Source organism: Eucyclogobius newberryi, unplaced genomic scaffold, assembly GCF_026437365.1.
Source record: "Eucyclogobius newberryi isolate DKJ021-1_F unplaced genomic scaffold, fEucNew1.0.hap1 SCAF_21, whole genome shotgun sequence".
In the NCBI taxonomy this organism is placed as follows: Eukaryota; Metazoa; Chordata; class Actinopteri; order Gobiiformes; family Gobiidae; genus Eucyclogobius; species Eucyclogobius newberryi.
Window position 1 is genome coordinate 13,770,972 of NW_027315846.1, and position 27,770 is coordinate 13,798,741.

At 41.3% G+C, this 27,770-nt stretch overlaps 1 protein-coding gene across 3 annotated transcripts in view; it reads right to left on the minus strand.

The window, feature by feature from the left end:
* The window catches only part of babam2 (BRISC and BRCA1 A complex member 2), a 56,709-nt gene that overhangs the window by 18,096 nt on the left and 10,843 nt on the right, over window positions 1-27,770 (minus strand). For all 3 annotated transcript variants that reach the window (XM_072457988.1, XM_072457990.1, XM_072457989.1), the window contains exons 5-7: window positions 19,293-19,487; window positions 18,357-18,431; window positions 1,390-1,499 (exon numbers count right to left, since the gene is read on the minus strand). In XM_072457988.1, coding sequence (XP_072314089.1) covers window positions 1,390-1,499; window positions 18,357-18,431; window positions 19,293-19,487 — 380 coding nt within the window. The remainder of the gene's footprint in view (window positions 1-1,389; window positions 1,500-18,356; window positions 18,432-19,292; window positions 19,488-27,770) is intronic.

Below are 27,770 nucleotides of genomic sequence, written 5' to 3' on the forward strand. Positions count from 1 at the left end.
ATATATTATTTTATTTAAGGAGACAGGGACAGTGTACAATATACATTTCCCTCAACAGGAGAGATGCGTTGTAGCACAAGTACACATGCGTTGTACCAGGTTGTAGCACAATTACAAATGTTCACCTGTCGCCTCTGGACAGTCTGATATTATAGCTCATTAAAAAGACATTTCTGTGTCCAATTCTCTTAACAGCATCACATCATAATTCACTATTAAACGTAGGCCATTTAGGGAAATTTAGCTAATAACGTGAATGTTGTTTTGAAGATATGTGAAATTTGAATATTGAGAATATGGTTTAGAGTCAAAAAAATACATCATAAAGGCTGATCAAAAAGAATTGATGAAAAAGGTTAAGTTATAAACATTCAACTAAGGATTTATTGTAATATTACTGACATTTTGTGATTAATTTGAACAACTATTCATATTTGTCCGATACCTCAGAGAATATTTTTAAAGACATATTTTGTTGGATTGACATAATATCAATATCAGCAGACTATATCAATATTCAGTTTTGTCAATATCACACACCAAGTTTCCATCCAACAGATTATCCACTAATTATGAACATCACACCCTCTCCAGAGCACAAACACATATCTGACCACATTATGGGAGCAAGTTTGATTTGAAAGAAGCCATTGTTTCGCCAGGCGTGAAAATGTGCCATAGTTTGCACATGTGATCAGTTCTGTTGCCGACGCATTCATTTCCTTGAGACTGATCTTAACCATAACCACTGTTAACTACTTGCCTAACCTGAATCTTTAACAAATTTAACCCAAAAAGTAATAACACTGATTTTAGTATGTTGTGTGTACAGAGTGTGATAATTACCCAGCCACACAACGTAGCATACACCGATACTGCTTCAAGGACACATGCAAGCGGACTTACATTTGGATTAAAAGGTGTTTGAATGCCATTGTCCGCATAATCAAATGCAGCAAAGAAAATATTCACTTTTTTGGTGGTATTTCGTATGAAATTATAACATATCTAGATCATGATTTTTACATTTTCGTCATCTTAAACCTTAACATTTTCTAAAACAAAAAAGGCTCCTTGACTTCCTGTTCAGAATGGAAATCTGCGGCTTGTTAGTGTGAAATCGCAAGTAGGTGGAAGTAGGTGAAAACAAAACTTTTCTGAGCATCAAGACTCAAATGCAGAACAATACAGTATAGGGTTACTCAAACATGCAGGAATAAAAAACAACAACAACAACAACACTGTGTATGTTTACGATAAGGTAACACGGTTATAAATGCATATAAAATGCTCATTTAAGTCAAATTTGCAGAATGCGTTTCCTTCAACACCAACGGTTTTCTGTTTTCTTTTTGCTGTTGTGGAAGTAATTTCATCTTAATCACTTACTGCTCAATCCTGGGAGAAAGGTAGAGCTTGGGGAGCACCTGCGTGGCCTCAGCATCTTCAAAGCTGACAGACAGAAGAGCCACATCCTCACCAGGGTCCAGGGTTGTGTCCTGGGAAATACAATGGTTCAATAATCAATTAACAGCAAAGAGGGCTCCCCCCCTAAAATGTCTGAAGGGGCGCAAAGGAGACCAGGATAGACACCAGATAAAAACATCTGTTGGGTTTCATGCCACATTAGCCTTAACAGCTCCGTGAGATTGAGCTGATGACTGCGAGCACCATCAAATCATGTGTGAGAAGCAAAGGCCACCCGGAGCTGTGTGGTGCAAACTTCATCTGTCTCTCCAAGCTCTTCATGTACCATTCTGTTATGTTTTTCCTAGAGCATGGAGCCGCTATTAGTGCACTTCCACGTCAAATACCAATCTGGCCCGGTTTCCCTGACAGAGCGTTAATCAAATGTCTTACAGATGGTTTGAACTCATCCAATTGTTATAATCGTTGCCCGAGATGTTGAGAGGAAATGTAGCTACAAAAATGATGGACAAAGGCAAAACGCTACCAGTTAGCAGCCGCACAGCCTCCCACATAAGCAGGCCTATTAACTAATTGCACATGTCTGCCCCACACAAAGTCGAAGTGACCACTGGAGACAGCCTGAGTGGGCGGAAAACTTCACTGAGCAGATTTTCTTCAAATCAAGTGGAATAATATAGTATATTTTACATGCGCCCTAATCATTACAATTGGTTAAATTAACAAATTACAACTTGATGGAAATAATAAAATAAATACTATATATTGTATTACGGGCGAGTTGAAGTTGAAGCATACAATAAGACACTTCATTATATCATAAAAGACCTCCCTCCGGCAGTATTGAGCGTCTTGGAGATGAAATCTAGAATATTAACATTAAACAGTATCAACGGTCACAACAGAGGCTTTGCAGTCTGTCCCACTGTGCTTGTCTCTGAGGCTGCACAGGGCTGAAGGAGGAGACAGTGAAAGATACAGCAGAGTGTGGCATCCAAAAGTGTTGCCTGATGGAATCAGCTCACATCAATGGACTGAGCCCCAGTAAACAAGAGCTGCCCCATGGAGCAGCGCTCAGGGCATCTGCGGCTGACAATATGGGACAGATAAAGCAGACCCCAGACGAGCAGCTCGCTGGGTGAGGGGGCTTAGAGAAGATTGTTTTGCCCAGTTTGTATCTGTCAACTCTTATTCTCATCTAAAGCTTATTTAATAGATGTTTCTTTACTGCATCCCAGTCCTGAATAGATGGATGAGAACTAACAGTTTGGTGAGAGAGGAACACTGCCCCGTCTCTGGACTGGGTCAGACCACAGGCTCTGGAGAAAAAAAGCCTTTCTGTGGCCTGACTCAAACTCATCATCTTGTAGGACTGGACAGCAAGGAGCTGTCACAAGTCATACAGCATCAACACAAAGGCACGCCCCTACACTTTTAGTTATTCAACAGTTTATGGGCCATTCTCGTAAAAAACAATTACTAAAAAATAGGCTTGTATTCTTCAAATGATGACTTTCAAACAACTTCTGAATATGTAATTAATTAGCCTTAAGAGAAGTGTTTTGACAGGGATGAAATACATCTACCTACAAGTCGATTGTATTTTATCATAATAGCCTGAAGCACAAAGAGAAAAGTAGGGTAGTATCTTATTAGAATAGAACAAAATTGATTTAATAACAAATTATTAAATAACAAAAAAGCTAAACTGAACTGTGCCCATAAAAAATGGAATGTTACATTTCAATCAAATATTCTGCTATAAACCAAAAGCTTGGGAAAAACATCTGTATGAGAAGGAATGTGACCTTTCAGCCCCTTTATTCCGATTGATACAGAATTTATTCCCCTCAGTAATGAAATAAAGCCCCAAACGGCCATTAAGTGAAGTGTACACACTTGTTATGTCTTTTGAACGAAACAGACTGGAGGGCATTGCCTGCTTATGTAAAGTTAACAAAGGACTGCCATTAAAATATCCTGATTCCACAGGCTACAGGCAGGGTCTTAATGAAGTACGTCTTCATTGTGGAGTAATGAGCACACAAACGGCCTCGCATGGACCACTGTCCTGCAGGGAAGGTGCGGACATAGAGGCAGTATTTACTGGGTGCCCCTGGGCACAGTGATTCAGCTGCTCCAGGACAAGTTTTAAGTAAGTAACAACGTGAGAGCGTACATCAAGGTTAGAAGGAGCCTGGGAGTCCACCACACTCAGTATATCTCTGATGCTCCTGAGTCCTGGAGACAGCCTCTGTTCTTTCTGTCCTCTCTGTGTCTCTTGCCCTGGCCTCTGGCAGCTCACTCTGCGCCATGTGACAGGCTGGAGATGTGACAGCTGTCCTTATGCCAGACCAAGTCTGGCCAAAGTCACAGCACACACAACACACAGTGATGGGTTCCACTGCAGGGGAGTGGAGGAGGTAAGGGCACGCTGTCCGCCTTCTTCACCCAACTTTAAATGTCAGGCCCAGCGTAATAAGAGGCATGACTGACAGCAGGATTGTTGTGTGAGGACATGTCCAGCTCCTGGGCCAGCTCAGAGTGGCCCTGTGCATATGCTGGACACACAAGGATGTAATCTTCTGCTCCAGCAACAAGGGCCATGTTCGTCTTACTTTTGGTTCCCTGCAAATTGGGGGGGAAAAACTTGGGGGGGAAACCCATCAACCTCAACACAATAATAAACAAATCAACTTTCAGTATGTCTAATCAAAGATGAAACAAATATTTGTATTGTGTATACCATACCATAAGATGAATGACATTGAACATTAGCGAATGCTTGTCTTAACTTTGATTGACACTGCGCAATCAAAGTCTGAGGCTGAAGATAGCAGGGTCAAGGTGGCTACTGCCCAAAATTTGGTCTAATGTCTCTTTGCATGATGTGAAGTGCTCAGTTTGAGAGGGCAAGTTGAAGAAATAGTTCCTAATTATATAGCAGTGCTTCTGATAAAGAGAATGTGCTGTGGCGCTCTGAAGGGCTGTGATGAAGACAACAGTTTATAAGGTCACAGAAAAAATCATGGATGCAATTATATTTAGTTTTCTCCAACGATTATAAAGATTGTATTGTTGATCTGTTGATCGACAGTAGTATTTTTCACAAATAAAATGTTTTTGTTTTTTTTAAAGAGTGCACCAAACACCTAGTTACCAAGATCAGTTTAAATTAGTTAGTATGACCGTCTGGATCCAAATGCTAAGAGAGTAGACAATATACTTTATACGATACATTTTCCAATGAAGTCTGAAACAGCCTCTGTGAAAAGGCTGGGACCTAGGCCAAAGCCTGACTGTGGTGGTAACAATAACTGGCTGGTGACCAATGGATGTGACAATGAGCTGATAATATTACACTTGCACTAGTCATGTGTGACGGTGGCCAAGAGTCACTGATAGTGTGTCAGTGGGAGCATGGTCTGTACATATCAGATGTATGATCCTACGGGCTGGAAGCCACGGTGTGACTCAAGTATGTATGTATGTATGTATGTATGTATGTATGTATGTATGTATGTGTGTATATATGTATGTGTGTATATATGTATGTGTGTATATATGTATGTGTGTATATATGTATATATATATATATATATATATATATATATATATATATATTTACACAGCAATATAAAACACGTTGAGATGATGCATGATATACATCTAAAATAAAAATTATGATTGTATTAATAGGAAATATCTTCTCATTTTAAACATATGCCCTAGTTTGTACAAATGTTTAGGCATTTTAAATGTGAGCATTATAATTAAGAGTTGGATACTGTTTTTATCAAATGAGCTGTAGCGCTGTGAACTTGTGAATTCTTGACCCTGTGTGAGGCTATTACATTTTCCAAACAAGCGTAAACAACCCAAACTGAAATCTAAAAAATGAATTTCCTTTTCAAGAGGGAACAATCTAGGCTGTGGGAGAAGAGGATGTTTGTTCAATTCACATGAATCAATCTTTGTCAGTCTGACCTCAGATGAAAGTGAAACACAAAATACTAATCGGATATTAGTATCTTAAATATCTCATACTGACAACAGGACCAAATACTTTTGCTTATTCTAGAATATTCAATGCCAAATGTTAGGTAGGTGTTATATACATCAATATGATGTGACATTAGATAGATATTGATAAAGATATAATACCTAGGAACTACAATTACAACATTATAAAAAATATGCCTAATTGGCCTATGCTCTCTTAGAAGCTGGCATAATTAATTTAGGGGTCACTTTTTTGATCCAAGAATGTGAGAAATGGTTAGGGTTTGACTTTGATCCAACACTAAGAAAATTGGCAAAAAAAAGGTCAAACAAACGCTTGACTTTCTCTTGAACATAGCAAATGGCAAGCTTTGTTTCCATTCGCCACACTGCTTGTAGAAAATCATAAAATAGACTAAATTATCATTCTTTAGACATTGGTAATCCAAGGGGAAGCAAATGCCAGAGTTCGCAAATGAGCCCGGACAGCCAACATATAGGCATAAGGTTTAGCCTGGAGCCATCGCGGTTAAACTGCCTATAGGAGGCAGAAGACATTCAGAGTGACAAGCGAGATCGGGTTAAATGAAAGATGAACATGATGGTTAATGTGAGAAAAACAAAATGATCGAAAAAGGAACATTTGAAGGTGTAAAATTGAAAACAACATAAAGATAGTTGATCTGGAGCGCAGGCGGAAAGTAGGCCAGATGGAAGTAATCCCACAGAGGCGCAGAGAGGAGGAAGAGTTAGTGGGGGGCTGGGGGGCTCTCTGGAGACTGGAGATGTGATGCTCAGCTGGGGGTGCGGGCAGGTGGGTGGGCTCCGAGTACAGAGATGTGTGGGTGGGGACAGGACGGGATGCTGAAGTGGGTGATTGAGAATGGCAGATTCACAAGGGAGTCGTGAACTTTGACCTTTGATATAAGAGGTCACACTGGGGTTGACTCAGGTACAATGTATAGTAGGTTTTTAATTTTCACTTGCTTTGATTAATCAATTACCATGTAGTATAGAGCTCGGGATTGTGTCATCGCACAGCATCAGAATTTTCAGTTAAAGCATAATGTTAAACCAACGATTTTAAGATGCTAATTACTAAACTTATTCATGAAATGTATTGAGACGATATAGTAATAAATATATCTATCGTGACCCAGCAGTTTATTGAGTTGTTAAAACACACATTTTATTTACTTTTTAATAAAGTTTTTGCTAATGTATCTCAAAGGATGCGCCGCCCAAAAAACAACAACAACAAAACCTTTTCGTCGTGCGATCTTGAGCTCTATCCTGTCATTAGAAATAAGTTAAATCAATCTTTATGGAGTAGAAAATTAACAATACCATTTATTTATGCTCGAGTTGATCAGTGTCGCCAAAAGTACTTAGATCGTTCAAGATTTACAAGACATTAAAAAACAAAAACAAAAAAAACTGTTGACTTTCCTTTTTTTTTTGTGAGTAAAACTAACAGACAGGCTGAGCAAGAGAAAAATGAAGCAAGCACTACCGGTACTTGGTGAATAGGTGTCCACATGAGACACACTTCATGAATGTGTTGATTCCATGTATGTCATCTCAGCATGAGGCAACATTATGACTCAGTTACAGCAAGTAATATGTTGTTTATCATATGCAAACAATTATCAATGCACCCGCGTCACAGCCAGTCTGTGGCATTAGTCACCGCATATGGTCCACACCTAACGGGCCAAACGCAGACATCAGTGAATGCTACTGAATCTGTCAAATTCCCACCTGAGGAAGATTATTACAAAAGAAATCATAAGAGAAATCTCTAAAAGGAAGGAAAGGTCACAGGGCTCACGTTTGCATTAGCGGCTAACCACCTCCTCGTGCCGATGCCACCAGTCATGTGTCACAACAACATGGACTGATGGAGCGTGCCCGACTCCTGCACCTCAGGCCACGACCTTTGTGACAGCACCCTGTCACCAGGGAAACAGCTATGATCTGGTGAGTGTCACTGGAGAGAACTGAGGGGAGCTCAATAAAAAATAAAAAGCAAAACCTCTGACCTCTAAGCACCACAACACAATATTGGACAAGATATTTAGTCAAATCAGTTCTCATCATTATGAATAAGCAAACTCCATAATTGGCAATAGATTATTATGCATATGTATGAAATCACAGACAAAAAAAACTTGCATTACTGCTTGTTCAAAGCTGCAATAAACATATCGCAATTTGAATCAACGGAACAACTACTTTGTCTGGTGTGGCCAAGAGCTTTATAAGTCTTTCTTATATCCCCACATTCATTATCAACACGGGGGATAGAAAACTGTGGAGAAGTCAAGGGGTCTGTGTCTAGCTATGTCACACAGGCCAAAAACAAGTGTTGGTGGGGTAGAAATGTTTTTTTGTAAAGCAATGCTATTGATAGCCAGGTTAGCCAAAAACTCTCTGACAGGCGGTTGCAACCAGGCCACATTATTATGTCAAGTCCTGCCTGCTTTTCCTGCCTGAGCGGCCCTGCCCTGACAGGTGCACCCAAAGCAAAGAATGAGGGCTATTGTCACCCAGCCGCCAGCATGCACACACACACAGCCGGACACAAAAAAACAACTGTATTTTTACATAAAGATTTGAAATTAAAATAGTACCCTAAAGTGAGTCAAATATTACCAGTACGTAATATTCAACTGTTCAGCAAACCTCTGAAAAACCCTCAGAGGGTGAGTCAGCAGTTAGGTGCAAATGGTAATGGTTATGTCATGAGCAAAGGCTCAAATATTTACTGTTGGCTCAGTGTGTTTTAAGGTGTGGCCATTATCAACCACAAATTGATATTTACAAGAACAAGGATCAAGTGCTTTTGGGTTTCTATGGGCTTTTTATTTTTAACATAATACTCAAATTATAGTTGCATGTCTGAGTGAGTTACTGGAAATATTTAACAGCCATCTTATAACCGAAAAGGAAGTGATTGTGTCTTTTTTGTGTCTTCTTTTTGTGTCAGTGTCATATATTTTATGTAGTATTATATACATATTGTGTCACTATGAAGTTGCATGGTGGTCTTATTATTACTTAATTTAAAATCCCATTTTAAATTGTACAGATTGTACATTTCATATATTTTTTTAGAAACATACAATATATCTATGTTGATGTGCAATATAAGTCAAGCTGTAGCAGGAAATAATTCTGTGGTAGAATTTCTTGTTTGTCAGATTGCAGATTTGTTGACTTGCTTTATGGTTGATAACTCTGCATTTACTTTTATTTTCTCTGTCCGCAGAATAAACAAAAGGGAAATTACTTTTTCACAATCGCCTCAGATGGTGGGGACATTATTGAACTGCAAAAGTGTGACTGTTTTCAGTTGAAAGGACTTCAAGACGTGAGATTAATATGACAAGTTTGTGAAGACAATCCAAAACAGATAATAATGATAAGGTTCAATGTTTGTGAATTTTTATTTTGGATATTTCTTTAAAAATCAGTAAATCTCCCTTGTCCTCCATCTGAGATTATAACATCCTAGTATCCCGGTAACGATATTCAAAAATGTATTAAAACATGTCTTTAAATTTTATAGTTGAGGTTTGTATTCAACAAATGGGAAATTACTGTAAAATGAACCATAAAGTGCAGCATGTACCCTTAAAGTTTAAAACATAGTTTCCCCATTTGCAACAATTTATTTAATTAATCTACTCACATCGTTTTATGTGCGATAAATGTACAAAAATACATTTGCCAGCATAAGAATCTATATATCTATCTATCTATATAATCCATATATCTATATATTTGAGTCACAATCTGTAGTACTATTGTAACAAAGCAGTTTGCAGCATCTATAACGTATTAACAGAAATTAGTATTTGCATTTCAGAAACCACCAGCGCATTTCCCAAGACCAAAATAACTATTTATACGCGAATAGAAGCCTTCTAATAAAGACTTCATAAACGGGTCTGAAGGTCACCAGTTGGTCTTATACATCATAAAAAATAATTTAAGCAGGTGTGTTCTGCTTTTTACTGGCATGAAATTACAAAGCAGATTATAAAATATATTCATTTTCAATCGTGTACAACAGGTGCTTTGTAATTCAGGGAGGCCTCAGACATTGGTTGCGTGCACTAATAGTAATAATTAAGTAGTAAATAATAAAAGATCGTCTGTTTACACGGCATTTTACAGCTGGGACCATTAGTCCCAGTGTAGTATAGTGTGTGCGCTGTACAGTTCGTGACAGTCTGAAGCACAAGTGTATGATGAAAGCTGCACTAATCATAACAAAAGTAACATCATCCAGACTGCCTTTCAACTTTCTGTGTGTAGGATGCTTTCTCAGAACGGGCTCCAGATGTTACCACACCTGCAATAACAGCAGCAGGGGTCTAGTATAGGAGTTCTAAATAGAGTGTATTAAGACAGCCAAAACTCAAGCTCTGGAAGAGAAAAAGCAAACACACACAAAAATACATATATGGAGCAGAAAACATCCTGAACACTGACTGGTGAAGTAAGAATATTTAACTTTATTTGCAGGGAACATTTTGTTAACTGGCGAGTTCTTAGATGTAGTGTGAAATTTGAGCGACAGAGGACTGACAAATTAACATAAGACACATTATGCTTGTGTGTGTGTAATTGTGCCTCATACGTATTTGTAATTTTTTAACAAACAGTGTTGGATTAAGTAATTTTTATTTACGATGATGAATTTCAAGCAAATTGTGTGGTCAGCATTCAATGTTATTTTTGATGACACATAAGTATTTTCAATGATGTGTTCCTCAAAGCACAAGCAGCAGGAAGAGGCTCCAGAGTCAGTCAGTATGACAGAACTGTTACGTTAGAATAACAACTCACAACGTACAAATACATTTTTGCAACAGCTATAGAGCCTCTTGCAAAACCTGGATTTCAGTTTGCAGTGTCAGCAAACACAGCTGTGGACAACAATGTATGGACACAGAGCAATAAGAAGTATGCAATACTTAAACCTTCCATCTTATCCTTACAATAAAACAAATTTATATAATTTATCTTGGTTTTTGCTTCATTTCCGTTGGAGAGCCATTGCTCCTGACATTTAAATCCATCTTCAAAAGCATCTCGAGTTAGAATATCCACCATTTAAAAGGCAAGTAATTGTTTATTTGCGTGGAAGCATTGGCTGGCCTTTTCAGATTTCAGCCGTACACTGCATTAGTGAAGCCCAAACTGGCAATTACTTAACAATGTCTTTTGGGCAACTTGCTTTCCTACTAAATGCCATGTCTCGGTGCCATATGGCTCATTTGACAACTGTGAAGAAGCTGAAAGTAGTAAAATAAATTTGCTACACTTAAATGTTTCAGATCAAACAAATTGAAATAGTCAAAGATAATACAAGTGAACACAAAATGCACTTTTAAAATGTTTTTTTTAATTATTAAGGGAAAACACCAAATCCAAACATACATGGCCCTGTGTAAAAAAAGTATTTGTCCCCTAAACCTAATAACTGGTTGGGACACCCTTAGCAGCAACAACAGCAATCAAGCATTTGCGATAACTTGCAATGCGTCAATTACAGCACTGTGGAGGACTTTTGGCCCACTCATCTTTGCGGAATTGGAGGGTTTGAGAGAATGAACCGCCTTTTTAAGGTCATGCCAAAGCATCTCAATAGGATTCAGGTCAGGACTTTGACTAGGCCACTCTAAAGTCTTCATTTTGTGGTGGACCCTCTGTGTTTGGGTCATTGTCCTGCTTGAGGTCACAAACAGATGGCCGGACATTCTCCTTCAGGACAGCACAATTCATAGTTCCATTTATCACAGAAAGTCTTCTAGGTCTTGAAGCAGCAAAACAGCCAAAGACCATCACACTACCACCAAATTTTACTGTCGGTATGATTTATGAAATGCAGTGTTGCCAGATGGGACAACCACATTCCAAAAAGTTAAACTTTTGTCTCGTCGGTCCACAGAGTATTTCCCCAAAAGTCTTGGTCAAGATGTTTTCTGGCAAAACTGAGATGGGCCTTAATCTTCTTTTTGCCCAGCAGTTGTTTTCATGTAGGAAACCCTGCCAAACAGGCCATTTTTGCCCAGTGTCTTTCTTATGATGGAGTCATGAACCTTATCTGAGGCAAGTGAGGCCTGCAGTTCTCTGGATGTTGTTGTGGGGTCTTTTGTGACCTCTTGGATGAGTCGCTGCTGTGAACTTGGGGTGAATTTGGTCGGCTGGTCACTCCTGGGAGGGTTCACCACAATGTTTTCGCCATTTGTGGATAATGGCTTTCAGTGGTTTGCTGGCATTAGAAGCTTTAGTAATGACTTTATAACATTTTCCAGAATGATGGCTCTCAATTACCATCTTTCTCATTTGTTCCTGAAATTCTTTGGATCTCAGCATGAGGTCTAGCTTTTGAGGATCGTTTGGTCGCTTCACCTTGTCAAGCAGGTTCTATTTAAGTGACTTCTTGATTGAGAACAGGCGTGGCTGTAATGGGGCTTGGGTGTGGCTGGAGAAATTGAACTTAGGTGTGATTAACCACTGGTAAGTTATGTTTTAACAGGGGGCAAACATTTTACACCCAGGTAAGTTTGATTTTTATTTACTATAGTTTTTTTTACACTTACTCAGCTTACTATTAACAGCTTACTCTACCTACCTAACGCTTCCTTCCTGACACATTCTCCTGCTCCCCATGAAGACTACACGATGTGCTTATATTACTACAATAAATAAAGTTATTTGATTGACTAAATTATTTAATTTATCATAGTTTATACATTTTATGTTGCAGCATATTGTCAAAGCTCATTTGTAAATTGTGTTTACTGACGATTGCAATACATCTTTCTTTTTAACCAAATCTAATTAAACAAATGGTTTGAAATAATAAATATAATTAAAATGAATTGAAATCAAATTATGGTCACTCAGTGTCTAAAACCAAGATGTAGCAGAGAGAGCAGGGCAAAGATTCTCTACGCATTAAGGGAGGAACCAGCAATTATTTTATAGCTCTTAAGATTCCTGAGCTCTTAGTCAGTGTTTACTATGCAGGGGCATGGCAAGGCCACAAATTACCTCCACTCAAAATGACACAAAAACACAAAGCAAGTTGCGTCATAGTAACACAAACACTCAAAACGCTCACAAATTAACAGTATTTGTATTTACCGGAAATTGATAAAACATGTTTAGGGCTGCTCTGCCTTTGTCACATTAACATGTGCGTGTGCCCTCATGCATTTATGCCCTCATCTAAAGCCACACCGTTGTTTTCCAGGTCTGTGCAGAACATTACAAAAGCCTCATGTGACACACTGAGCTATCTTCAGCCACTTCTCCAAAAGACCAACCGCCTCAGTGCACCTCAGGAGCAGTTGAGGGATGTGCAACATTATGTGGCAATTCAAAGATTATAGAAAAGTAACCACAGCTGCTTTTTGTATGTGATCATTTTGGATAATCACAAAATCTCAACATGAATAGGATAAAATAAAAGACGTGATAAATCTCATCAGCAAGGATTAGGTAACATACGTAATGACAATATTCTAGGATTGGACATTTTTATAAACTGAACAATGAAAAAAAAAGTTATAAAGAAGAAATCTCATCTCAAAGAAGGTACAGAAGTGAAGAGAGGGTTGGCAAAAATCAATCTTGCTTTACTACACAACACCCACATAATTAGCCCCAGAAATAGAAAGTGCTGACCTCATGCTATTTATATCCTGACATAACCTTTTACCAGCGAAGATAAACACAGGTCACATAAAACTGTTTTTGAAAATCTGACTTAGACAACGTTAGAGTAGAGGTTAATTATTCAAATGGCATTTCAAAATATGTACTGCTGCAGAGCCTCTGGGGTAAGAAGCAGAGTAAATATGATTAGTGCAGAAAAGTGCAATAAAGAGAAAAAAGAAGAAGAAAAAAAGAGTCAGGCAAAACAGGGTCATTCATCAAGCCATCAGGAGAAGACAGGGGTTAGAAAAAAAGCCAAAATCCTTGTTGCTCCTTGTATCATAACTATATTAATTATTATGCTAAATCATGCCTTCAGATACCAAAATATCTAAATTATTTCACCAGTTTACTGCATAAAAACATCTGGACACCAAACACACCAATAGTAGCATATATAGTAGTCAGGAAAGACAATACAGTTCTATTAACTATTTAATTCACAGTTTAACAGTAATTTAAGATGTGCAGGTCAATGCAAACATTATTAAGCTGAAGGTAATATTAAGAGGATAAATAAATGACTTGTTCACTTTTGACTATTTGTATATTGTTCATTATTAAAATAAGTCTTGGCCTCTTCTGTTGGCTTTCATTTAACTATTTATGCAAATATTTACTCTAAATTGGCACCTGAGGCCAATCCTCATTTTTAAAAAGTGTATACTAGAGCAAACCGTGACAGGAAATGGAGAAGTGCAGAAATCTTCGACACTGGCACCACAAACAATAAGCCCAAGGCTGCGTTTCACCCTGACCCTCCCTCTTTGGAACAAAAAGCGAGGGGTGGGTGTGGGCAGTGATGGAGAGTAGAAATAATTAGAGTAAAATAATTAGACGCTTGTTGAAGCATGGACAGAAACAAATTTACAAAATGAGATACAGTGTTGCCTCTGGCGGAACGCTACCTGGCCTTAGGTGAGCGGAGCAGGAAGCAACATGACCTGCACCAACTGACACTACTAAAAGATGTAAGAGTAATAGGTTTCATGTTCATAAAAAAACAAATTCGACTTTTTCCCCAAAAGAAAGGGCAACAGAAAACAGAAGCGCAAACCATTTAAGAAAATATTTTTTGGTGCACAACAGGTATATTACTAATCAAGATGATCCGTCAAGTACTAATTCACCCCCTACTGACAGGATTGTCTGTAGATGAGTCGATTAAAAAGACCAAAGTTGTGGTCACTGGTGGTGACAAATAACTGTATAGAGTGTTGCTTGAATAGGGTATTGCTATCTTAAACCTGATGCCAGTTCTCACCAGTGGCCAGTCCATTGATACTGCAGAATAAAAATTCTTCATAGTCCAAATAGCAGATAAATCTTTCCCATTGAGCGCAGATATAAAAAAGACTGCTCGTGTGCGGCTGACAAGGCACCTACAGCTGTCTCAAAGCAACATTTTGTGGCAATCTTTGCCTATTTTTTGCTCCGATTGGTCAAACCAGTCACGTGGTGTCTGAGTTTGCATGGCAGAAGAGCATTACTACACATGGTCTGGGCTGCCCAGCCACCAGAGGTACAGAGGCAGAGGTAAAGGCTAAACTGGCGATATGCGGCAATAAGCTCCGCCATAGGCTTAAAGCGCCATGTTTCAAGGGGCTTGTTATTACCATCTCCACATTGTATCTTTCCGGCTTCTTGTTACAACTGTCCCATCAAATAAAGCCTGAATCATTATCCAAACCAATAAAAACAGAGATTTTGAAATTATTTCAATTTAATAAAATATATTCATTATATAGCCCTACATGTGTTAATAAATATACAATACTGTAAATAAAATATAGCTCCTCCAACTTTATATTTATGGAACTCTGTGGCAATTCTGTTTCATATAGGTTCAGTATATGGCTTGTGTGATGTTACAACATCACATGAATGTGAGTCATAAGGATCCAGAAAAACTTGACTCCCAAAATATCCTTTGGGATCAATAATGCTTTTGAATGCAATATGCAAACAGACAAAACACTTGCAGGCTGCTCTGGAGCTGGTGACATGGGTCAGCGCTTGCGAAGGGAACAAAGCAGTGAAGTGAGAGCAGAGGCTTCAGTATCCAAAGTGGAGCCCTCTGCACTGATCACTGTGGACATTTAGAAGCTTATCAAAGCAATGTGCTACCATGAGGAAGTGTGGACAGACAGAGATGGAGAGAGATTAACATGCAAAAGTGGAAAAATGCTATGTGCGGTCACAATCTAATCAAATATCTCAAAAGTTACAGCAATTTAGGGAATTCGCGAATCATTTTAGTTCACATTTTCTTCACATTCTGGATGCATTTGAAATTTGCGCACGGTGAACTAAATGCCAATTGTTAAACACAATATCAGATCTATTCACACTACACAAAATAATCTCACAATTAGATTTTTTTGCCTACAATTTGCAATGCGATATACAACTTTTAATCAGATTGGAGGAAAAAATGAAGTGCCTACCAGCCAAACGAATTAGATGAATATTCGACAAAGCTAAACCATGATGCTAAATTGTCCCACAGAGCTTAATGTATAAAAGCACTTGAACAAGTAATGGTCAAGGGGTTAAAGGTTAAACTACCTATGTGACCGTGTGCACTTAAGGGAGCAGTACTAAACCTTCATGCATCTTCTTTTTTATCCTCAGAACAGCCTGCCCCCTTTAAAATAAATAAACATACAAGTAAATGAACTAAAATTCCTGGCTGCTCCTCCAGGCCAGTGGTCCACAGAGGAAGGTAAACATGTCCGTGCAGTGCGCTCAGACATCCAGGATGCTGCAGGTAACGGTCGTCCTCTACAGCTCGGCGCCCACCAGCCGTGTGTGGGGTTGCCCATGTCTGAACACATTTCCACTCCAGCGCTGAATCTCCCCATAACACAAGGACGACCGAGAGTTTGATGGCGAGATTCAAATCAGGGTCAGCGGTGCGACCTCTACCTGGCTGTGGGCTTACCTTATGTGTACAAAACATCACTTTCTTTTCTGAAGCTTGCGTTTTGTTGAACTAGCTGCTGTTATAACTTGTTGTCAAGTCAGATCTCTGCCAATGGGAAAAGCTCCACAATCTATTCATTTAAAAGCTTTGTTCAACCAACAAAGTCATACAGTAACGTTTCTATTCAAGTTTAGTCTACTAAATCTATTCAACTGTCACATTTCATATTGGTTAGAGTGGATCGCCAACTTCTTGTCACCCTAAGTTTCAAACATGTCAATGTCCTGAGGAGACGCCAAGAAGGATTGAATGAAACTATAGATGAACAGCTGGAAGTGTATGGGCCTGGGAACTAAGCAAAGTAAGGTTCACATCTTGTCCTGGATGTATGGACATTTTGATGAAATAGTGAATGTGGTTTTGAAGAAATGCAAAATTTCAACATCGAGTATAGTTTATAGAAAAACATGCTATAAAAGGAACTGAATAAAAATAAAATGAAATGTATGTTGTAAACTTTTCAAATAAAGAGTATAAGGGGATATTTCTGAACTCTTGTGATGTAATTTTACACAGACATTTGACATTCGTCTGATAACCAAATGTTACAACACATTTCTGTTGGACTGACATAATCAGGATACAACAAATATCAGGATATACATTTTTGTTCATCTTGCCCACCCCCTTGTTTTGCTTGTATATTTACTAAATGCAGTGCAGTGGAACTGACTAAACTAAACTTTCTTGGGTCAAACAGAGGTACAGAAATAGGGGCACTGGCAGCAGCAAAGAGCTACATTTCACAATGCACACAAACTACTGACTGGAGACAGAATTCACACTGACACTGCTAATTACATGACAACTGTTGAAGTGAAAATCCAGGTCATTGGTTTGGTACACACCGATGTTAAGAGTCCGGTCTATACGCTACATAATCCTGCTCTAGCAGAACGTGGAGGTGGACAAGGTGTAGGCTGATGTTCATTACTCTCTTCTTTTCTGCGCCGGCTGTCTTCCTCAGTCCTCAGCGCTCCCATGGAGATACTATGTATAACCTGGCTGCCAAATACAGCAGAGAACTGTGAGTTTTTTGTGTGCATATGGGCACATGAGGCTCAGCTTATGATAAGATCAGTATGACAGGAATGTTCAATTCCCAGATTTCTTCTCTCATCAAACACTTAATATTACATGCATTACACTATGACACAGGCTGTGTGGCACTACCCGTAGTTCAAAAAAATAAATAATTGTAGTCTTTGCTAACTGTAATTATTGATAACTAGCATTATTTGACCAAAATTATTGAAAACTAGCATTATTAAACCAAAATGTCAAAAAGAATAAAACATTTCTGATATTCATCAATAATACACTATCTAGAACAGGGGTGGGCAATTGGCCATATTCGAATCCAATGGCGGAGGGGCTGCGATCACTGTAAAAAAATCTTATAATTATAATCACTTTTCTGTAAAATATAGGCTATTGAATCTTTTATTTTATTAATTTATTTGCTTTCCTTTATTAAGGACACAAGGGCAGACAGTTAAAAAATAGAAACTACAATCTTGCGAGGGGTCCAGATTATAACAAATGCTCAGGTCTAGAAGCTTTCAGACAGTCATCATATTTCAACCTTTAATTGGTCGATAATGGTTTAAAGAGTTTCTACTTAAAACATGAACATGAGAGAATATACACAAATCATCTTTGTGCAAAAGTTTAGTTTAAAAAAAAAACAGTAAAAAACTTCTGGAGACATTTGGACAAAGGCAGAAGTGAGACTGATGAATTGTGCTGTTCGCCATATGTTTACCATCATTTCTCTTTCACAAACAGAAGCCCAGACTGAGAGAGGACAGAGAGCTAGGACCCGCAGCACGCCGAGAAGGGACGGGCGACGTGAGCGGAGCAAGGACAGGAGGAGAGCGAGAGCGGCGGAGGCTATTACTAATGCGGTCGAGAGAGGCAGATGGACAGTGAGGGAGGGAAGGAGGGAAAGAGAGAAAGAGAGGCAGCAAGAGAAGAAGTGATGGAGGGAGAGAGGACAAGTTAAGCTGCCTGCAGACACCACGCAGCTCAGAGCAGATCCAGAGTGACGGCTCGTTGATTAGTCAACTCACAGCCCCCAAGACTGTGGCCTGCATTAAGAAGTCCTCTAAAATCAACTGCATGGATGCCAAAAAACTATCCCACACATCATAATTAGAACATCAACAAACATCAATACCAAAAATGTGCTTAAGGAAACTACCTTTAGAAGATAGACCGGGATGTTGCTGAAGTCCACAGGAAGTTTTAGGAGGAATCGGGCAGAAAACTCTCCAGTCTGGACAAATACACACACACACAAAAAATAGCAGCAAATAAATACCTGTATGACATGGTATAGTAAGGTGGATTTATGATGACATGAGTGCATATTTATCTCTCGTATAATGTCATTCAAACATTTCTGCACCTTGGGGTCAGTGGCTCTATGGTGTGTGGTAAGTTTGAGAGTTGCAAAATATTACAGGGAAATATTACAACATGCCGAAGTGCTGAGCTTTCTTCGACCTCAACAGCTTTTTAACCACAGTGGCCAGTTGTTGCTAGAAAACCATATTGTTCTGCAATTTTATTTCGCGTTGAAATTCCATTATCTCATTGCTTTATTCTGCAATTTGTTCTCTTCTTTTAAGTTTTCAGACTATTGGTTATAAGGAATTAGTAACATTTATTCACTTGGTAACAGAACTCCTTTTGAAAAACATGGTCCACTAATTAAACAAATCTGACAATTAGTCAAAAAAACGTCAAAAACAGAAACTACCAGTTGTTCATTTTAAACTGTGTACAGCAGTCCAAAGATATTCCTCACTTTCTCACATATTCTGACAATCTCAATTATTCACTGCAATTATTTTAAAAGGGCTTTTCACACCTAAAGCCGGTAAAGCTAACAACTAGCATGATAACAGCTCATATCCTGTTTTTTTTTTGGAAAATAAAGCGCTCTATAACTAGATGCAAAATGCACTCAGCAGTCTCATTTGACCCTAAGAGCTGCTTTTGCAATATGCTGTATCTGGACTGGTATAAAACACATTTTTCTCAACTCTATGGAATAAAAAAAAAAAAAAAAAAATAGGAACAGCATCTTTAATTCTTTAAGTGAATTATTCTCTATCTGTGAGCTGACACACACCCAGCTGTTCTTGTGGCCTGCGTAGATCTCGATGCTGCGAGCATAGTTGGGGTCCTCCAGGAGGCTGTCGTACTCGAAGAGCAGCCGGGAGCTCTCGCGTAGACACTGGCACTGGTACTGGTGGTACTGCTGGATCAGCTCCTTCACCAGCTGGAGCAGACATTCTGGATTCCCTGCATCCCACTGGACCAAGTGCTGTGCAAGAAAGACAGAAGGCAGACGGATATTTTTATTAAAATTCAACATGTTAGTACATCATTGTTATTATCAATACAACTGTAAGCAAAATTTCCACATAAACAAGCTTCGTAATTTAGCTATTTTGTGTGTGTGTGTGTGTGTGTGAAAGATGGGTAGGGCTCTAAGACACAAGGGCTTTAGATGATCAAATCAACACTTCTGTTCTAAACACTGAATGGTTACAAAGTCGTTCCACCTACTTCCCGTATGTGTGCTGTTAGTGGTAGCAAAGCCATAAAGCGAAGGAACACCACAGGGCAAAAATACACTTGTGAGTTTAAAAATGTCACATTAACAGCATAATCCTGACAAATGGAAGCTCCCATGACAATACGAGATCAGAGCAGGAGGCCGAGCTAAAGGATGTCCTGTTTCCATAGAGTGATTTAGCATGTGATGGAAAAGTACCGCATCTGTTCAGGGACTCGCTGCAAAAGCTGTGGAAATGTTAGCTTTAGATCAAATTTAAACATCATATGTGCAACAACTTCAGGTACTACAATGTGGGCTGGTAGCTTTAAAACTGTTGCTAGCACGTCTAACTGGTGCATGGACGCTCCCTGGTTTTAATCTCACACTACGGTAAGTATAAGCCAAAATGCCACTCCACCCACTGACCAAGGCCACTAAAAGCAAATAAACATGAGGCAATCATGCCGAATACAACCCACGTTAACAGATTCCAAAGAAATTGTCTCACTTAGCTAGATGAGAAAAAACATGGCAATATGCAGTGTGCAGCTCATAATGTCTTTAATGCCCGTGGGAAAGACACTTCAACCATCTTGACTGGATTTAAGGCAATTTAACTTTCATTTAATTTTACCAGTCGCACGATTAATTTATTCTATTTTATTTATTGAGGCAGTGAATTATTAGACAATAGCTAGCTTGATTGAATTCTCTGGATTGGAAGCTATAACTTTATGACAAATGTCAAGTGCAAATTGTGTTAAAAGTTGGTTAAGGTTAACTCAATTAAATAAAGCTTTAGGTGAATACCGAGTCACTATTGTGCATGAACTAGGAGGATGGTTCAAGAGTTGTTTAAGCTTTAATACTCATGGTAATACTCAAGTCAAAAAGTAGCACTGTCAATGTCTACATTGTTCAAACGTGACTCAACCTGGCCTCGCCATGTCAAAACCAGCCTGTGCATTTGTGGTGAATAGATGCCGGGGCTAAAGCGAGACGTGACCTCATCAAACTAGTGTCCCAGTGGTTACCAACAGGGATTCCCGAAACATGGGCAAATGCAAACAAATGTAGGCATTGTTCAAAGAGCAGCAGCAGGGGTGGTTATGGCCTGGGGACTTTAGAAGTGAGACTGTGGTAAGTGCTGCATCAGGGCTATGACAGAGCACATCAGTGGCACTCCAGCACTGGAGAAGAGGAGCAGAGCAGCACTAGGACAAAGCCAAAAGAGGGCATGGGAAATTCTACGTCACTGGGAAATACTCAAGACATTCAGTTTGCTCAAGTTCTAAAAGAGTTTAAGAAATTTGAGTCAAACATACAAACATAAAAAAGAGAAAGTTCTGATTTTTCGGTAGTAATGAAGTGTGGAACTTGTTCAGAAAATACGATTCACATTCCTTTCCCCAAAGTAGTAACTCAGAAAAAAAATACTTTTAAAAAATAAATGTGAAACTTTTAGACCACATCTATACAAATGCAGCATTGATTTTTGAGTAAATATACTTAATTTGGATATACATAAAATAAGACCACAGAATTTTCCAAACTAAACTACTTGTGCTCACTTCTGACAAAACATGTCGAGCCACGAGGTGTACATGTAGAAATGATGAAATGTTTAAACACCTGACGAAAAAATGGCTTCTAACTAAACAAACATGTACACACTGAACTCCGAACTGAAGGCAGCAACATGAATTGTAAATATCTAAATATTTTATAGGTGTATGTGTGATGGTGTCCTGGAGTGGGACTGGTTTTACTAAATGAATGATTGGATGAGTGATTGTATTAATGTACTTGAAATGTATATTGTACATTTATTGTATTTGTTCGGCATGAATACCATTTTGACATTAACCTGTCCAGGGACTCCAGGTGGAAATTAGCAACATTGCTATAACCTGGCACAAGCATCTTTTCTGTTGGTCAATGTTGTATGTGCATTGTCCCTGATAAATAAACTCATAAACTAAACAAACAAAATTACAATTTGACTCAATGTTTTTGACTCAAATGTGAAAGGCGGCTCTCTTGCCTCTCTTCCCTTTCTGTGTGGAGCTTGTATGGGTGGGTTTCCTCCAGGCTGTCCGTTTTCTGCCATCAAACCAAAACCTGTACAATAGGTACAAATCCCGCAGCGATGGCAGTCCTGACCAAGCAGAGTTCAAGATATGGAGGATGCCCTGCAGCGATCACTGCTCCAGAGATGCCCCAGTGGCATTGAAGGATGGGCAATAACAGGGACAATAAAGGACAAGATCAGAAAATGCATGTCAAGTTTGATTGTGACTCCTAAATAAGTTTACTTTAATGCTAATTTAGTCTTTGTAGATTGGTATATTTTTGGCAACCACACTTTACGATGAATAATGTATTTGCCTAATATAGTATTATTAGAGATGCTGATTAATATAGTATTATTAGAGATGCGGATGTGCCTAAAAGGAGATCGTGGGTTCTGTGTGTCTGTCTCTGCGTTAACCCTGCGGCGATTTGGCCCCTGTCCAGGGTTTTACCCAGCTAAGGCCCAAGGTCACTGGGATAGGTTCCAGTCACCCGTGACAACTAACGAGAACAAGCGATAGAAAATGAACAAATTGTTAGAGATGATTTTTAAACAATATGCTACATCTCAAGGGGCTTTCCATAAATAAATTCAAATCAAACAATAATTTTTCATACAAACATGAAACAAAAAGAAAATCCACACTTCTCAAATAACAAAGGATCCGTTTGTAGACTGCTATTTTGTGAAAAGGTTATAGCTAATAACAGCAGAGTGCACAGCAGAGTCTTCTCCCGTACTGAATGTTCTGACCACGAGTTAACAAGGTATTGGTTGGACGCTGCAGCGGATCTTTGGTCAACTGGAGATGGAGAAAGAATGGAAAGCACTGAGCCAAAAAGCAATTTCCATGTGTTGTATATGAATATGTGTGTATGCATCTTCACAGAATTGATTTTACACGCTCTGCTGAAGACAGTGTGCGCCAAAACAAATCTATGCGTTTTTGTCATGAATAGAACAAGCCTGCCCAAACATATATTTGATACATAAAATGAAGGCATGTCCAAAATTTAGGTTATAAGGAGCAGTATAGATTTAAGTTCAGTATGAATATGAAATATGTACTATGGCAAACATTGTTCATGCTACAGCTTTATCTACAGGGGGTAATAGACCTAAACAATGTGTCTTGAGTCAATCCGGGCTTCATAATCCAATCATCTGTCACGGCACGAGGCGAAACCAGCCAAAAAATTATTATCCATACCTCGTTCATTAAAAAAAAAACAAAAAAAAAACATACCATTGAAAATACCTCTTACCAATATCATATGCCATATGTATATTATTATGCATATTCCAACATAATACTGTGTGCTTTTTATTTATTACTATTTTCTAGGTTGTATTTGTATCCCCATTTAGTTTTATATCATGTATTTAATGTATTGACGGTCAAAAGACAATCAGTAACACATTTGATCTGAAGAGTTGAACAATTACGCTTTAAGTTAGCTTGGCCCAATACCTGTCAGAGTCAACAACTGTGTGGAAATGAACGGTTTACTTTCAATTTCAAAGAGGCCGTTTGTGAAGTGAGGCATCTGGTACAGACCATCTGTAGTTATTATCCATAAAATATTTTTCAACAGCCTCAGTGACGGACAAGTTTTTAATTGTATTAGTCAAAAGAATATACCAAAAAATGGATGGGGCATTGACATTGGCATGCTGTAAATGTGATGAAAAAAAGGTGTCCAAAGGCAGTGTTTAATGCCCTTTAAGAACAAAATGTGCACCTAAATTGGGTATCTTCACAGTGAATAGACCCAAGTTGACAGAATTATGTCTTCCTGTGCCATCCGTCTGTACCATCTTCGATCCAATATTTGTCTGAGTCTAATGAGAGAAGGGCTGGCATCTGAGAATGTAAGATAATTATATAGGCCAAGAGAAGATATTTGTTTTTACGTCTTAAAATGGGATTTTTATAGATGCTGGCAACCTGATCCAATAAATCGCTGTATACTTGAAAGTGTGAGGCATTAAAAAACTCCCAAGTATTAAATTAATCTCTGTTAGTCGCTAATTCAAGTGTGGGCTCACACCCTGTTTTGCCCCCAGAGAGTGCCAAGTCTAAGATCATGCTAAATTACTCTTGTCATGTGTTTAAGACACTTGGCACCCTCAGCCATGCGCTTTTCTCACCAGGATCTGTATGGGCTGTGTCCAACACAGAGCAACTTGTTGACAGAAAAATCACTTTTCCTCATGAACAGCACATGAGGTTTAATGTGTGCTTTAGAACAGGATAAAAATATTCCATTGTCAAATCTTTATCTTGGCTGGAAACACAAACACATTTGTAATATGTCGGTGTTCACCAGAAAAGCAAGCACTGCATACTGACTGTGTCCATGAGCAAGACACTTGACATATCAGCATGAAAGGATGATTAGTGGAGGAATGACATGAGGCAAAACACATAATAGCTGCACTTCCTTTTGCAGTCGGCCCCAAGGCTACAAATATAGTTTACTATTGTTATGTGATATGACTGTGGAGCCTCTCCTTGAACCGACACCTTAACGTGGTGGAGGGGTTTGAGCGCCCGAATGATCCCGGGAGCTATGTTGTCGGGGGCTTCAAGCCCCTGGTAGGTGACGGGTCAGACAAAGATCGGTTCAGAAGCCCTCTATGATGACAACACGAACAAGGCAGTTTACGTCGCCCGGATCGGCGTCACCGGGGCCCCATCCTGGAGCCAGGCTGGGATGGGTGCTCCATGGCGAGCGCCTGGTGGCCGGGTCTTACCCCACGGGGCCCGGCCGGGCACAGCCCGAAAGAGCGACGTGGGGCCGCCCTCCCGTGGGCCCCCAGCCGCAGGAGGATCCATAAGGGGCCGGTGCAGAGAGATCTGGGCGGCAGTCGACGGCAGGGGCCTCGGCGACCAGATCTCCAGACACAGAGACTAACTCTGGGGACATGGAATGTCACCTCGCTGGGGGGGAAAGAGCCTGAGCTTGTGTGGGAGGTTGAGCGATACCGACTAGATATAGTCGGCCTCACCTCCACGCACAGTTTGGGCTCTGGAACCCATCTCCTCGAGAGGGGCTGGACGCTCCACTTCTCTGGTGTTGCCCGCGGGGAGAGGCGGCGGGCTGGTGTGGGCTTGCTGATAGCCCCTCAGCTCAGCCGCCACGTGTTGGAGTTTACCCGAGTGAACGAGAGGGTCGCGTCCCTCCGCCTTGGGGTGGGGGACAGGTCTCTCACTGTTGTGGCGGCCTACGGGCCGAACAGCAGTGCAGAGTACCCGGCCTTCTTGGAGTCCTTGGGAGGGGTACTGGACAGTGCACCGACCGGGGACTCCGTTGTTCTACTGGGGGACTTCAACGCCCACGTGGGCAATGACAGTGACACCTGGAGAGGGGTGATCGGGAAGAACGGCTTCCCCGATCTGAACCCGAGCGGTGTTCAGTTATTGGACTTCTGTGCTAGCCACGGATTGTCCATAACGAACACCATGTTCAGGCACAAGGGTGTCCATCAGTGCACATGGCACCAGGACACCCTAGGCCGGAGGTCAATGATCGACTTTGTTGTCGTGTCATCAGACCTCCGGCCGCGTGTCTTGGACACTCGGGTGAAGTGAGGGGCAGAGTTGTCAACCGATCACCACCTGGTGGTGAGTTGGATCCGCTGGCGGAGGAGGAAGCCGGACAGACTTGGCAGACCCAAGCGCATTGTGAGGGTCCGTTGGGAACGTCTAGTGGAGCCCTCTGTCAGTAGGGTATTCAACTCGCACCTCCGGGAGAGCTTCTCCCATGTCCCGGGGGAGGTTGGGGACATTGAGTCCGAGTGGACCATGTTCTCCGCCTCCATTGTTGATGCGGCTGCTCGGAGTTGTGGTCGCAAGGTCTCCGGTGCCTGTCGTGGCGGCAACCCCCGAACCCGGTGGTGGACACCGGAAGTAAGGGATGCCGTCAGAATGAAGAAGGAGGCCTATCAGGCCACTCTGGCTTGTAGGTCTCCGGAGGTCATAGACGGGTATCGGCAGGCCAAGCGAGCCGCGGCTCATGCTGTCGCAGAGGCAAAAACCCGGGCCTGGGAGGAGTTCGGGGAGGCAATGGAGGAGGACTATCGGTCGGCACCAAAGAAATTCTGGCAAACCGTCCGGCGCCTCAGGAGGGGGAAGCAGTGTCTCACCAACACCGTTTACGGTGCGGGTGGAGGCCTGCTGACCTCGACTGGGGATGTCGTCGGACGGTGGAAGGAATACTTTGAGGATCTCCTTAATCCCTCAGTCACGTCTTCCGAAGAGGAAGTAGAGACCGGGGATTCGGAGGCTGGCTCATCCATCACCCAAGCTGAAGTCACTGAGGTTGTTCGCAAACTCCTCGGTGGCAGGGCTCCGGGGGTGGATGACATCCGCCCTGAGTACCTAAAGTATCTGGATGTTGTAGGACTGTCTTGGTTGACACGTCTCTGCAACATCGCGTGGCGTTCGGGGACCGTGCCTCTGGACTGGCAGACCGGGGTGGTGGTCCCTCTGTTCAAGAAGGGGGACCGGAGGGTGTGTTCCAACTACAGAGGGATCACACTCCTCGCCTCCCGGGTAAGGTCTATTCCAAGGTACTGGAGAGGAGAATCCGACCGATAGTCGAACCTCGGATTCAGGAGGAGCAGAGTGGTTTTCGTCCCGGTCGTGGAACACTGGACCAGCTCTATACCCTCCATCGGGTGCTCGAGGGCTCATGAGAGTTTGCCCAACCAGTCCACATGTGCTTTGTGGATCTGGAGAAGGCTTTCGACCGTGTCCCTCGGGGTGTCCTTTGGGGGGTGCTCCGGGAGTACGGGGTCCGGGGCCCTTTGCTCAGGGCTGTATGACCGGAGCAGGAGCTGTGTTTGCATTGCCGGCAGTAAGTCAGACCTGTTCCCAGTGCATGTTGGACTCCGCCAGGGCTGCCCTTTGTCACCGGTTCTGTTCATAATTTTTATGGACAGAATTTCTAGGCACAGTCAGGGGTCGGAGGGTGTCCGGTTTGGGGACCACAGGATCTCATCTCTGCTGTTTGCAGACGATGTTGTCCTGATGGCTCCATCAAACCCGGACCTGCAACATGCACTGGGACGGTTTGCAGCCGAGTGTGAAGCGGCTGGGATGAGAATCAGCACCTCCAAATCCGAGGCCATGGTTCTCGACCGGAAAAAGGTGGCTTGCCCTCTTCAGGTGGGTGGGGAGTCCTTGCCCCAAGTGGAGGAGTTCAAGTATCTCGGGGTCTTGTTCACGAGTGAGGGAAGGATGGAGCGTGAGATCGACAGGCGGATCGGTGCAGCGGCTGCAGTGATGCAGTCGCTGCATCGGACCGTTGTGGTAAAGAGGGAGCTGAGCCGAAAGGCAAAGCTCTCTATTTACCGGTCGGTCTACGTTCCTACCCTCACCTAGGGTCATGAGCTTTGGGTAGTGACCGAAAGAACAAGATCGCGGATACAAGCGGTCGAAATGAGTTTCCTCCGCCGTGTGGCTGGGCGCTCCCTTAGAGATAAGGTGAGGAGCTCGGCCACACGGGGGGAGCTCGGAGTAGAGCCGCTGCTCCTCCACGTCGAGAGGAGCCAGCTGAGGTGGCTCGGGCATCTGTTCCGGATGCCTCCTGGGCACCTCCCTCGGGAGGTGTTTCAGGCATGTCCCACCGGGAAGAGGCCCCGGGGAAGACCCAGGACACGCTGGAGAGACTATGTCTCTCGGCTGGCCGGGGAACGCCTCGGGATCCCCCCGGAGGAGTTAGAGGAAGTGTCTGGGGAGAAGGAAGTCTGGGAGTCCCTGCTCAGACTGCTGCCCCCGCGACCCGGCCCCGGAAAAAGCGGCAGAAGATGGATGGATGACTGTGGAGTGAATTAATAATGGTTGGTAGAAGAGCACTTTAAAGAGCATGAAACTTGCTAAGCAAAAAGAATGAACATGCTCACTAGATGTGTTGATGTTATGCCACAACTATATTTGTCATTATTTTTAACAAAAAGGTACACTT